Consider the following 15,028-nt stretch of genomic DNA (forward strand, 5'->3'; position numbering starts at 1 on the left):
CAAGGTCTAGATCAAAACAAACTCCTAGTGCAAAACATAAAACAGTGATTGCCTCCATGGTAGTGTGGACTTTACTAAAGGACTTTCTGGTATAATGGAAATGTCCTATTGATAGATGTGGGGATTACATGGACCTGCTACTGTGTACCAAAATTCATCACTACGGATGACTATGGATTTACGAATTTCAATGCTTGTAAATTCAACCTAAATTATAAAATAAATCATTGAATGTAAACAAGAAACAGAGACTAAATTAATTATATGAATAAATCTAAGTCTTTACCAAACTGTCATCTTGGATGATTTGCCTTAAACACAATATCTTTCAGTTAAATGACACTACTGTCAACTCCTTTGATGTTCCTTTCCATATTATATTGCAGTTATTTGTATTTGTGTGTATGGGTGGGGTTTTTCAGTAGTCTGTAAATTTCTGGGGAGGAGACCGTAAATCATGTTTACAATGCCAATACTGGCAATGTGTGTACCCTGGATTATCCACTCAACCAATCTCCTTTATAAAAGGCAGGAACCTGACAGAGGTAGTTCCTCAAAGCTTGAATGAACAGAACAAAGAGGTAGGTCTCTAAGTGTCATCCTTGAGCCTTTAGCATCAACATCACTTGGATACTGGTTAGGAATGCCAAGCCTAGGAACCTCTGTATTCAGAACTTCTGGAATTTGTCCCAACCATTTCTTTTTTTTTTTAATATTTTTATTTATTTCTAGGAGAGAGAGAGAGCGTGAGCAGGGGAGGGTCAGAGAGAGAGGGAGATACAGACTCTGAAATAGGCTTCAGGCTCTGAGCTGGCAGTCAGCACAGAGCCTGACGCGGGGCTCAAACCCACGAACCGCGAGATCATGACCTAAGTTAAAGTTGGATGCTTAACCGACTAAGCCACCCAGGCGCCCCATGTCCGAACCATTTCTAATAAATCCTTCAGATGATTTGTTGCATCATCTGAATGCACAGGACTCTCACTAAATGAACAATAATTAGAAATAGTGAAAAAATGAACTTGAATTGACTAATCACATTTCAAATGGATCCAAGAAATGTGCACTACAGATTACCTATGAGATAAGTTCTAAGGAGAGTCACATTCTGATTATTCAACAATTTTTTCTTCATCGAAGAATATTTTTTTTTTTACAAATAGTTTGTTGTCAAGTTGGTTTCCATATAACACCCAGTGCTCATACCCACAAGTGGCCCCCTCCATGCCCATCTCCCCCCTCCTCCCCCAACATCCATCAGTCCTCAGTTTGTTCTCAGCATTCGNCACTCTGTCATGAGGTGGAATCTCAGTGTGGTTTTGAAGAATATTTTTAATTAAGAATGAGACAAGAATAACAAAGAGGCTATGTCTTCCAGAATTTAAAGACTACCCAGAGAAATGCAACACAAAAATATATGATGAAAACATTAACACTCAACGAAATACAAATCATGACAGTGAGGGATAACATACAGGTAATTGTCTACGTGGTTTTAGAGCAGAGAACATGATCCGAAGTTGGAAACATTCAAATTTCCCATTCCAGTGGCAGAGGTCAGCAACATCACATGCTCATATGCAGCTGCTCCCTTCCTCATTGCTCAAAAATGACCCATAAAATAGGACCTTTTTCTCTTGTCCCATGCCACCTCCACACTATGCGGATGGGCTTTCCACCCCACTAATGATTGAAAGAAAGGCACAACCAGAAATATGACTGCCATAATCCCATCCTGCTAGGGGTTACAGGAGTGGACAGAAAGAAATGTAATTGCAAATGCCACCTATCACATGACAGACCACTGTAGAGGAAGATGAGGAGTGGTCCGGGAAGATGCCTTTAGATGTGAGTCAAAAGGAAAAACAGACCAGATAGAATTTATCACATCTAGAAAAGAAAATTTTGTTTCCCACGAGTTTAACCATTACATAGACAAACATTATTAGGTAATTTGATAATTACTTAAATATTAGGTAAACAAACACAAGGAAGACGTGTGGACAAATCACCCTGTCCCGGCAGTATATAAGAGGCCGTGGCACAAGGACACTTCCAAACTCAAGCCCCTCACTCTCCTGGAAACCCACCCAGAACCTCCACCCTCTGACACCATGGTCAACTCCTGTTGTGGCTCCGTCTGCTCTGACCAGGGCTGTGGTCAGGAGACCTGCTGCCGCCCCAGCTGCTGTGGCTCCAGCTGCTGCCAGCCTTGCTGCCGCCCCACCTGCTGCCAGACCACCTGCTGCAGGACCACCTGCTGCCGCCCCAGCTGCTGTGGCTCCAGCTGCTGCCAGCCTTGCTGCCGCCCCACCTGCTGCCAGACCACCTGCTGCAGGACCACCTGCTGCCGCCCCACCTGCTGCATCTCTAGCTGCTGCCGCCCCAGCTGCTGTGTGTCCAGCTGCTGCCAGCCTTGCTGCCGTCCCACCTGCTGCCAAACCACCTGCTGCAGGACCACCTGCTGCCGCCCCAGCTGCTGCAGGCCCAGCTGCTGCATCTCTAGCTGCTGCCGCCCCTCCTGCTGCCAGACCACCTGTTGCAGGACCACCTGCTGCCGCCCCAGCTGCTGTGTGTCCAGCTGCTGCCGCCCCAGCTGTTGCTAGACTCACTGCCGTGAACCAAATTGCTCTAGTGGCTCTTGCTGCTGAGTCCCCTGACCCGTACTCTGCTGTCTTTCATCAACCAGTCTTGATGTAGTCCAACTGTGAGCTGAATCATGTGAGGCTAAGTATAAAACTTCAGTTCCCACTGATTTTTCAACTGTGTTGGCTTCCATCCCCCCACACACACCGCTCCACTCTCTCACCTCCTTGTTACTATCTCTGTCCCATACCAATGCAAAGGTTTTCTATTCTCTGATATCTGTTAACATGTCATTTTAATTGATATATGTTACTCTCAATATTCTGTATGGAGATATGTCTATATGTCAAATAAATCTTAATTTTCCAGGCATACAAATATAAGAAATCTTGTCTTGTTATTTTTCCTTCATGAACGGTCACCCTTTGCTGTCAATTCTAGTGTTCTCTGCACAATGAGGAGATCATAGCAGGTGATTTCAGGATTTTCACTTCTATCACCTCAGCACTTACCATGCTAACAGTGTAGGCTGGTGGATTATGGCAAGCACCTGGAACTCTCTGTGGAGGGCTTAGTATAGATGAAGGAGCAAGATCTCTACAGGATAGAGGTAGGGAAGTCTCTGGGAAAAGTGCTTAACCATTGGGCAGGACTTGGTGGATAAGTGCTCTAGCCTCTTTACCTGAGAGGGGGCGTGTGAGACCAGAGGGCATCAGTTGCACTGAACAAACCCAGGCTGCCCACAGGAGTCACCTGCTCTGGAAATCATTCAGGCTTGGCTTCCAATGCCTCCCGGAATCACCTCGCAGCTTCCCTAGAGCACTGCTTGGGATCATCCCGAAACAAACTACTTGGTCTCAAACCTCTGTTTTGGGGTCTGACCCTGATGTCACTCTACCACCAGTGTTCCAAGTCTCAGTAACAGCGCCCTCAAACATTTCCCTATCATATGAATGGTCACAATGGACATAGTCAACTCTCTAACTTATTCTCCACTGAACCACTAAATCTTTTCATAGGATGCTGTTTCTTCTCATAGTTTTGGTGCATTTGGTTTTAGAATACTTCTGTCCAATTTTTAAAAGATCATATATCTGAGGGACAGGACATACTCCTACAAGTAAAACAGCTCACTGTGTCAGGAACGGTCTCCCTAAAGGAGGTATGTTTAGGCTGGACCACTCCCAACTGTGATGCTTATATTGCATTAAAAAAAAAAAAGCAGCAGAGCCTAAAATAGGTATTCCTGCATAAGTAAGGCATATGAAAATGCTCTCACCAGAATCAGTAATAAAGGGGAGTCAGCATACAGAAGCTAAGACAAAATGTGGTTTAAGTTCAACTCCACCCTCATACTTGACCCACAGATGAGCGGTGTGTACTGTGCCACGGACTTGCTCATCTTAGTCACAAAGGCTTTGGGCCTTTGTACTCCTATGTCACTTATCACTACCGTTTGACATCCTTTGGTGGGTGGAAAGGATGGAGAGGAAAGAACTCCAGGTGTGGTCCCCCCTTAGTCTGAGAAAATTAACTGTAGTCGCAGTGTGGGTGATCAGTGTGAGCCACTCATAGTCAATACTCGCACTACTTTGTGGAGGAGGGCATTTATGGCAAAGAGCATCTGAATGGGATATCATATATTTACCCCTGGCTCTGCTAATGTTTATAGATTTCTCTCATTAATCTCGTTCCATGTGGTTTGTCACAACATGTGTAAAAACCAACAAGATGAGGGTTAGTGGGCAGCTCCTCTGATCCTTTAGCTGACTTGTCTCTGAGGCAGTGACCTACATCCCCAACCCTGAGAGTCCTGAGCCCATGGTTCCTATGTCCTCTTCAGGCTATGCTGCCCATGTGCAGTTAATGCCAGGAATAGGAAAACCACGAACGCCCCTCTAGATCCCCTAATGCTAAACATAATCCTTCTGGACCCCATAGCTCCTAACATTGCCTGCTGATTTCCTGGCACTAGAAGCCCAAAGGGATAAAGTGGCAGCCAGAGGTTTAATTCCAGTCAGAACTTTACCATGTCCCTTCCAGTTGGTTTTCCTGTCTTGGAGTCGAGACCTCTAGATGTATGTAGCCTACACTTATGGCAGAAGGAGGAAAAGTAGCTCCTTATTGAATCACTGGGATGAAGGTAGTGGGGAAACTTCTCCTTTAACTCTCACATCTCAATCACTGTATTCAAATAGAGGCCATGAATGATTGTGGGTATCCACAGTGAGTTCAACGCAGATGCCATGTCCAATAGCCTGCAAACATATGAGTATTTCACCTTGCTCTGAGACAACGGCTGTAGATTCCCTGGACAAGGACCTATGATATTCTATGATGTATACTTCTTGTGGTCCTTTAGTGGCCTTCATCTGAGCCATCTCTATTTTTGTTTTAATGGTTTCTAGGTCTATGAAAAGCATAGCTTGAAGTCTGCAAGCTGTGTCATGGATCATGACTTTACATCGGATCAATGACCTCAGCCTTTGTTTTTTTATTGCTATGCTCTTTAAATACATGCACACACATGAGGGCACATGCAAGTGCACATGCATACACACACACACACACACACACACATAAAGGTGTACCTGAGTTGGCTGTGTATATATTGAGGGACATCATACTCTATTATCCATATTGATAGATATCTGAGGGTCACATTTCATTCTGTCCCCTTTGTCAGTCCAACCTTGTTGTCCATCACATAAGTATACCCACATTACTTCCTACAATTAAATATGTCACACGGACTCTGTCATTCAGAGGTATGACCATCCCCATTATTCCTAGGGAGCATAGTTTGGTCACGGTGTTCCCTACCACAACCTCTAACTTTAGAGAATAGGCACTCCTTTACCAAGATGCTGCTGACAATGGTACGTGATGATTCCTTAATATCATGGAAAACAAAAACACCCAGACCCTCCTAAGGAATGGCTACTTGGGCTTTGTAACCTTATGACTATATTTATTTTAGCATTTCTATTTTTCTCAGCATCTTTTGATCCCTCTCTTTTCACCTGTGTGTGCTGTTGTCCTAGATAAATCTGTACAGGTTATCCATTTTTATGTAATATTACCTCAAAATTCAGCAGCTTAGAGTGAATCTATTTTCTCTGTTTCTGTGTATCGAAATCCAGATATGCCACCCAGACTCTCCATTTCATAGGATTTCACAAGGCTGCACCCAAGGTGCTGGCTGGCACTGGGGTTTCATCTGAGGTCTGGACTGGGGAAGAATCTATTTCCAAGTTCACTTATGTGATCATTGGCAGGATTCATTTCCACATGGGCCACAGGAGGGAGGACCTTGCTTCCCTGCTGGTTGTTGAATGAAGACTATGTTCAGTTCTTTGCTGCAAGGATCTCTCCCCACATAGCACCTGGCTTCATCAAAGCCAGTGACACAGAGAGAAAGAGTTGGCATTAAGATGGAAGTCACAATCTTTTGTAACTCAATCACTTGATGTTGTCATATCCTGTGGCTTACAAGCAAGGGGAGGGAATTACATGAGACTCTGAACACCAAGAGGTGGAAATCACTGGGCTTTCTTGGAGTCTGCCTATCAGAACTCTTATATAATACTGAGTGAAAGAATTAAAACACATTTATAGTAAGATTTCATCCATATAAAAATTCAGAAACATGTAATGATACTATAATTTTAGGTATATATACCTAGGTCATAAACCTGTAAGGAAAACGCATTAAAGGGTTACTTGAAAAGTCAGCACAGTGATCATCTGTAGGGTGGAAAAAGGACTGTGGTCATGAAAAGACATTTCAATAGCCTTCTTAGTGGTAATGATGTTCTATTTTTTGAGTCAAGCTTTGGGTGCATAAATGTTTTCTCCATAACTATTATTTTTCATTCAAGCTTATAGTTTGTATGCTTTTCAGTGTATGTACATTTTACATAACATAAAATAATTTTTTTAAAAATTGAGGGTGAATTGAAATGCATACTCTATTGAAGATTTAAAAAGAAAGTCAAGTTTGAGGTGCCTGGGTGGCTCAGCTGGCTAAGCGTCTAAGTTTGGCTCAGGTTATGACCTTGTGGTTCGTGGGTTCAAGCCCCATGTCAGGCTCAGTGCTGACAGCTCAGCGCCTGGAGCCTGCTTCAGATTTTGTGTCTCCTTCTTTCTCTGCCCCTCCCCTACTCACATTCTGTCTCTCTCTATCAAAACTATATAAACAAAATTTTTTTTTAAAACAAAATGAAAGACAAGCCTAAGGAATGCTGTTTTCCATACCATGAAATTTATTGGTAGTAGTTAAGGTTAAGTCTTGGTACTTCTCTAGTGCAACACTGAATGAACTAGTGATACACGCATCAATGTTTATGATTCTCACAGGTAGACAAGTTAACGGTGTCAAACAGAAGAGAAATTATATATACTACAGTAAATAGTATACAGTAAACCCTTGGTTTGCGAGCATAATTCATTCTGGAAACGTGTGTAATCCAAAGTACTCCTGTAACAAAGTAAATTTCAAGAACCACTGGCTCAGTTGTGATCATAAATCTGGTATCATGTACTACTTGTATTGCAAGACATTGTTCCTTTACCAAGTTAAAATTTACTAGAAATGTTTGCTCATTTTGCAGAACACTTGCAGAACATGTTACTAGCAGTCCAAGGATTTGCAGTATATACTATATATTATTAGAAGGTCCATATCACAACAAATCCATAGTGGAAAATATATTAAAACAGTGATTGCCTCTATGGTAGTGGGGACTTTACTGAGGGACTTTCTGGTATAAGGGAAATGTTCATTTGATAGATGTGGGGATTGCATGGTCCTGCTTTTGTGTATCAAAACTCATCACTATGGATGACTACCCTTAAAATTTGTGAATTACAATGTGTGTAAAACCCACTTAAATTGTAAAATAAATCATAAAAGGTAAACAAACTGTGACTAAATTATTTGTTTATGAATAAATCTAAGTTTTAAGCAAACTGTCATCTTGGCTAATTTGCCTTAAACACAATTCTTTTAGTTAAATTACACTACTGTGAACTCCTATGATGTGTTTCTCCATATTATGTTGCAATTATCTGTATGTGTGTGTGCAGTGGGACTTCTCAGCAGTCTGCAAATTCCTGGGGAAGAGACCCAAAACTGTATTTGTAACATCAATAACTGCAATGTGTGTATCACAGATAATCCATTCAACAAGTTGGCTTTATAAACAGGCATGAACTTGATAGAAGCACGTCCTCAAAGCTTCAATGAACAGAACAAAGCAGTAGGTCTCTATATGTGGTCCTTGGGTCTTCAGGATCAACATCATTTGGGTACTGGTTAGAAAGGCTGAACCTCAGGCTCCCCCTGTATTCAGAACCTCTGGGATTTGTCCCGATCATATTTAATAACCTCTTCAGATGATTTGCTGCTCAAGTTGTATTATCTCTAAATGAAGAATAAGTAGAAACAGTAACAGAATGAACTTGAATTGACTAAGGTCCATGCAATTTTTGAATGTATCCAAACAAACGCGTGCTACAGATTTCCTAACTATGGAGGTAAGTTTTGAGGAGAGGCACATTCTGATTATTTAACATCTTTTTTTGCTTCATTGAAGAATATTTTTAATTAAGAATGATATAAGAAAAAAAAGGGGGCTATGTCTTCCAGAATCTAAAGACCATCTAGAAAAATGCAACACAAAATATATGATGGCAATGTTAACGCTCAATGAATTACAAATCATGACAGTGATGGGAACCATACAGGTAATTGTCTATGTGGTTTTGGGGTAGAGAACATGATCCAAAGTTAAAAACGTCCAAGAAAACCCACTCCAGTGGCAGAGGTCAGCACATCACATGCTCACATGCAGCTGCTCACTTCCTCATTGCTCAAAAATTACCCATAAAATAGGACCTTTTCCTGTTGTTTCATGCCACCTCCACACTATGCAGACGTGATTTCTTTTCCACTGATGATTGGAAGAAATGAACAACAAAAATAGGTTTGCCTTAGACACATGAAACGATGCTCAGCATCCCTCCTCATCAGGGAAATACAAATCAAAACCACACTGAGATACCACCTCACACCAGTCAGAGTGGCTACAATGAGCAAATCAGAGAACNTAGGGGATGTAGGAGGGGACAGAAAGATGTAATTGCAAGTGCCACCTATCACGTGAAGCCCTCTGTGGAGGAAGATGAGGAGAGAGTGGTCCAGAGGATGCCAGTGGGTATAAGTCAAAAGGAAACGCAGACCAGATAGAGTTTATCACATCTAGAAAAGAAAATTTTGTTGTCTACAAGTTTAAACCATTACATAGACAAACATTATTGTGAAATCTGATAATTACTTAGATATTAAGAAACAAACACAAGGAAGACGTGTGGACAAATCACCCTGTCCCGGCAGTANGTGCCGCCCCTCCTGCTGTGGTACCAGCTGTGGTGGCTCCAGCTGCTGCCAGCCTTGCTGCCACCCCTCCTGCTGCCAGACCACCTGTTGCAGGACCACCTGCTGCCGCCCCAGCTGCTGTGTGTCCAGCTGCTGCCGCCCCAGCTGTTGCTAGACCCCCTGCCGCCACCCCACCTGCTCTAGTGGCTCTTGCTGCTGCCTACTGCCCTGACCTGTACTCGGCTGTCTTTCATGAGCCAATCTCCTTCATGTAGTCCAACTGGGAGCTGAATCATGTGACGCCAACTGTAAAACCTCAGTTCCCACTGATTTCTCAACTGAGCTGGCCTCCAAATATCCTCCCCTCCACCACTCTCCAACCTCCTTGTTATTACCTCCTTCCCAAGTCAAAACAAAATTTGAATTTTCTCTGATATCTATTAACATGTCATCCTAATTGATATATCTGTTTACTGCCAAGTTTTCTGTATGGCGATGTTTCTATATGTCAAATAAATCTTAGTTTTCCAGGCATACTAATTTAAGAAATCGTGTCTCATCATTTTTCCTTCATGAATCGTCACCCTTAGCTATCAGGTCTCCTACTATTCTCTGGGATCTAGGAAGCATGGCTGGTGATTTCAGGATTTTCACTTCTACCACTTCAGCACTTCCCATGCTAATAGTGCAAGAAGGTGGCTTGCCACAAGCACCTAGAACTCTCGGCGAAGTGCTCAGTCTACATGAAGGAGCAGATCTCACAGGGCAGAGTAGGGAAGGAAGTCTCTGGGAGAAGTGCTCAACCAATGGGCAGAGCTTGGTGGATAAGTGTTCTGGCCTCCTTCCCCTTGACTGGGGCACGTGAAACCAGGGGGCCTCAGTTGCACTGAACAAACCCAGCTGCCCACAGGTGTCACCTGCTCCAGAAATCAGTCTGGATTGCCTTCCATCCCTTCCCTGGATCACTTCTCAGTTTCCCTAGAGAACTGCTTGGGATCACCTCCCAGACAAATGACTTGGGCTCAAACCTCTGTTTTGAGGTCTGATCCTGAGGTCAAGCTAACACCAGAGTTCCAAGTCTCAGTAACAGTGTCTTCCACCATTTCCACATGATATGAAAGGTCACAATGATGACACAGTCAACTCCTGAGCTTATTCTCCACTGAACCACTAAATCTTTTGACAGGATGCTGTTTCTTACAGTTTTTACACACTTGGCTTTAGACTACTTGTCTCCTATTTTTAAAATGTCATATATCCTGAAGTACAGGACACATGCCATAAGTAACCTAGCTTACCATATTAGGAACCATTTCCCTAATGGAGGCTATGTTTAAGGGAGACCATCCCAAAATGTGATTCTTACATTGTATTTAAAAAAAAAAAAAACAAAACAAAAAAAACCAGAAGCACAAGTGATGTATAAGGAAGTGTTCTCAGGAGAACTCAATCAGAAAGTGAGGGAAGCAGGGTAAAGCAGTAAAAGCAGCTAAGACAAAATGCAGTTTCAGGCCAATACCATTATTATAGTCTGACCCCACTTTTGAGAAGTATGGACTGTGCCATGGACTTGCTCCTCTTGAAGGCAAAGGGGTTAGGTCTTTGTACTCCTATATTACTTATCACTACCTCTGGACAACACTTGGTGGATGAAGAGTGCAGATCCCCAGGTGTTCCCCTCACCCTTTGTCTGAGAGACTTAACAGCAGATCAGTGTGAGCCACTCCTAGTCCATACTCTAACTAGCCTATAGATGAGGGCATTTACGGCAAAAGGGATCTGAATGGGATATTGTATAACTATACCTGGCTCTGCTAACGTCTATGCTAATGTCTAATGTTCTCTCAGTAACCTCGCTCCATGTGGTTTTTCACTATTTCTAGAAAAACCAGGGATGCCTGGGCGGCTCAGTCGGTTAAGCGTCCGACTTCAGTTCAGGTCGTGATCTCACAGCTTGTGGGTTCAAGCCCCACATCAGGCTCTGTGCTGACAGCTAGCTCAGAGCCTGGAGCCTGTTTCAGATTCTGTGTCCCTTTCTCTCTGACCCTCCTCTGCTCATGCTGTCTCTCTCTCTCTCTCTCTCGGAAATAAATTTAAAAAAAATTAAAAAAAAAAATAGAAAAACCTACAAGAGGAGGAGCCTCTCTCCTTTAGCTTACTTGTCTGGTGCAATGACCTAGATCCCCATCCCTGAGAGTCCTGAGCCCATGGTTCTTATGTCCTCTTCAGGCTACACTACTTGGCTGTCTGTAGGTATTCTTGGCAATAGGAATATACAAATGTATCTGTGGGTCACCTCAATGATAAACATATTCTTCTTGGCCCCCATAGCTCCTAACTGTGCTTGTTGATTTCCTGGTACTAGAAGTCCAAAGATAAAAGGTGACAGCCAGAGCTTTTATTCAGAACTTTAGCATGTCTCTTCAAGGTAGCTTTCTCTCTTAAAGCTGAGACCTTACATGCACATAGCCCATAGCTTTGGAAACAGGAGACACAAATTCTCCCAAATGGAATACTGGATATGAAGATGAGTGGAGAACCTCTCTTAATAACCATGGCATCTGGATCAATGTATGCTAATGGCGCCATGCTGGCATTTCATGTATTTAGCACTCATGGTCAACTCAGATCCCATATGGAACAGCATCCAAATACATGAGTATTCTAGTGCCCACCATAAATGGCTCTATTATCACTTGGGAAAACTCTAAAGACATTTCTACTATACACACTTGCTGCTGTCCTTTATCCTAGAGGACTGGCCTCTGTTTTGATGGGTCAATGGATTAATAGGTTCTAGGTCCAAGAATTGGTGCAGGTCTGCCAACTGCATAAGGGATCATCAGTCTCCTTTGAGATCACTGACGTCGGCTTTTTGTACATATATTCCCTAGCTGTACGGAGCTTATAGTAAAGAACTTAAGGTGCAGAATTTAAGGTACAGGTACAGCTATATCCTAGTTGGTTGCCTACATTCTGTTTCGAGGAACATCATGCTCTATTATCTATATTGGAAGATCCCTGAGGGTCCCACATCATTCTGCCCCCTCTGTCATTCCAACCTTGCTGACTTTCACAAAATTATATCCACACTACTTCTTAGAGTTAAATTCTGCCACCTGGCTATTCAGAGATATGGCATCCCCTTTATTCCTCGGGAGGCCAGTTCTCTCACAGTATTCCTTTCCACCACCTCTGTAGTCAGAGAATAGACACCCCTACCTAATAATTCCTTATTACCTGAGTAAAGAGAGTGCCCCTTTGACCTACAATGGATCATATGCAGCCAGTTGGCTTTTTGGGCTTATGACTACATGTATTCTAGTATATGTCTTCTCTGCACCTTTTGATCCCTTTCTCCTCATGTATGTGATGTGGTGCTAGATAAATCTGAACTGGATATGCATTGTTACTTAACATGACCTCACTATTTAGCCACTTTAAATGACACAAAGTTATTACCTCACAGTTCCTGTGGATCAGGAATCCCAATGTTGCTCAGTGGGGCTCTCACAAGAGTGTCCTCAACTAGTTAACTGGCACTAAGGTCTCATCTGAAGTCTCAACTGTGGAAGAATCCACTTCCAAGTTCACTTATGTGGTCATTGGCAGGGTTCAGCGCCTGAAGGGCCACTGGAGGGAGGACCTTGCTTCCTTGCTGGTTGTTGAAATGGAGACTGTGCTCAGTTCTTTGCTGCAAGGATCTCTCCCACAAAACACCTGGCTTCATCAAAGCCAGCGAGAGAGAGAGAAAGAGTTGACATTAAGATGAAAGTCACAATCTTCTGTAACTCAGTCACTTGATGTTGTCATATCCTGTGGCTTAGAAGCAATTTATTTGAGGAGTGGGAATTATATGAGACCCTGAACACTAAGAGGTGGAAATTACTGGGCCTTCCTAGAGTATGCCTTAGTACATGTGCATAATATTCAGTGAAAGAATTAAAATACAGGTAAGATTCCTTTATATAAAATTCAAAACCATGTGAAACTAAACTACATTGTTTAGGGATGCATACCCAGGTAGTAAAATCATAAAGAAAATTAATGAAAAGAGAATTTAAAAATCTGGTTAGTGATCATTTATAGGGTGGAAAGATGGGGATGTGGTCTTGGTGAAGGCAACATTCTATTTCATGACTTGTGCTTTGAGCATATAGTGTTTGGGTCATAGTTATTTATTATATTACACATGTATATTTTACGCACCATGCAGTATATGTGTTTTTCATAATATGAATTTTTATAAACTCAGTGTGAACTGAAATTCTTGCTCTTTTTATAATTTAAAAAGAAATATTAGATTAAGCATAGGTTGAACATACTGTTGACCTATATAAGTTGGAACCACGTGAGTCCAGTATTAGGCACATTTATTTTTTTTAAAAATAAAGTGTACCTCTGGCCAATAGTAGGCTGTTAGTACTTATGTTTTAAGGGAATCAAAAGTTATGTGGAGACTTTGACTGCACAGGGGATGGCATCTCTAACCCCTGCTTTGGTCAAGGGTCAACTGCAGTTAGAGAACTGAAGGAAATTCAATCAATGGTATATGGGAACTTATATACTTTACACATCCTACTTTATATCAAGACTGGTAATATTGTTAATGTGTATCCTTAAATATTTTAATGGAGCTCAATTTTTATTATAAAATAACTTAATTTACTTGAAATATGTTAATTTTCCTACCAATTAGCCATGGCTATTTTAGGTGTCTATTTAGATCATAATTCTACAAACTAAGTCACTGTAATTACCTAGGGGTAGTACATTTTAGCTGTAGACAAAATATATTCCAGGCATCTGGACATTTATTAAAATAATAATAAGTACTAACATAATATGTCTTACCTGATGAGAAAAGACTTTTGTTTCTTGCAGATCATTCTTTAAACGATAGATTAGTATGATGTGTTCAGTTTCTCTGGAAGATACAACACAGGTTCCTCGATGGTGTTGCAAACATCAGTTGGGTCCACTTCATTGAAATTTCCTTGATGTCTACCTAACTAAGGTATTTTATTTTGTGGAATTCTAAAAAGACAACAAAAACATTTTTAAGTATTATTTTACATTATATATATTCACACATATATTTATAAAACATATACAATTAAAACATTTTTTAAATATAAGGAAGAAAAAATTACACTCCATCTACTCTATGCAAAACAGTTTATATAGGCCATACTTAATTTGTGTGCATGGTCCTGATGTTACTTATGAATTCTACCTCACCAGACTATGGGTAAAATTTTTAGCAAGGAGTACACAGAGTGGTATCTCTCTTGGTTTTAATAAGCAATTTTTAAAAATTCAGTGTGCTGTCTATAGTAATTTTCCTTTGCGGTTCATGCCCCATTGTTTATTCTCATCCATGTAGGACTTCTGTTTGGCATAAGAGTGACTTGGGATACAGAAATGTTGATGCATAGGAGCACATGTACCCCAATGTTCATAGCAGCACTCTCAACAATNTAGATGGGCATGGAGGGGGGCATTGTGGGGATGAGCACTGGGTGTTATGGGGAAACCAACTTGACAACAAACTATTTGCAAAAAAAAAAAAAGAAGAGTGATTTATAAGAGAAAAGTGAATTATGATGTTTCAGTCTGATATTGCTCAAAGTTCAGTGATTCTAAATCAGTAACATTAACTCTATTAATTTGATGCTACCAATTATATTTTAATATTGTAGCTACTTCTGTTCCCAATCTAATACTACACAAGTTTTTGCAATACAGACAGTTTAAGAAGGTGGGTCTAAAACTTGGCCACGCGTTAAGATTATACCTCAGGAGCTTAAAAAACTCACATGCCCAGGCCATATACCAGATCAGTTAAAATCAGAATTTTTCAGGGCAGGAGTCAGGCACCAGTAATTTTTTACCTCTCCTCAGGTGACCCCATTATGCAGCCGACTTTGCAAACCACTAGTCTAGGGGCTGATTCTCTACATACTTCTCTATAATGAGAATGTATTCTGCCTTTCGATATATAGCAAAAAGGGTTTCCTTAATCTCTCTCAATTTATATAGAAAGCTCTCCCCTGGTATTAA

General features: G+C 41.4%; 1 protein-coding gene and 1 long non-coding RNA gene across 6 annotated transcripts in view; one reads left to right on the plus strand and one right to left on the minus strand.

Moving 5' to 3' along the window:
* LOC144244002 (uncharacterized) overlaps positions 1-15,028 on the minus strand; it is a 167,394-nt gene that overhangs the window by 37,622 nt on the left and 114,744 nt on the right. Inside the window, exon 2 of the long non-coding RNA XR_013338816.1 lies at positions 13,820-14,002. This is a non-coding gene — a long non-coding RNA (uncharacterized LOC144244002). The remainder of the gene's footprint in view (positions 1-13,819; positions 14,003-15,028) is intronic.
* Positions 2,115-9,140, plus strand: LOC144243999 (uncharacterized). 5 transcript variants are annotated; one of them, XM_077779173.1, is made up of 3 exons: positions 2,115-2,526; positions 3,322-3,334; positions 9,029-9,140. In XM_077779173.1, exons 1-3 carry the CDS (start codon positions 2,115-2,117, stop codon positions 9,138-9,140), a joined length of 537 nt encoding a protein of 178 aa, XP_077635299.1. The 5 variants fall into 5 exon arrangements, with proteins under 5 accessions (XP_077635299.1, XP_077635295.1, XP_077635297.1 ...); XM_077779169.1 differs by lacking the exon at positions 3,322-3,334 and having other exon boundaries at positions 2,115-2,601; positions 8,977-9,140; XM_077779171.1 differs by lacking the exon at positions 3,322-3,334 and having other exon boundaries at positions 2,115-2,601; positions 9,019-9,140.

This window comes from Crocuta crocuta, unplaced genomic scaffold (assembly GCF_008692635.1).
Source record: "Crocuta crocuta isolate KB4526 unplaced genomic scaffold, BGI_CrCroc_1.0 scaffold68, whole genome shotgun sequence".
NCBI classification, from domain to species: domain Eukaryota; kingdom Metazoa; phylum Chordata; class Mammalia; order Carnivora; family Hyaenidae; genus Crocuta; species Crocuta crocuta.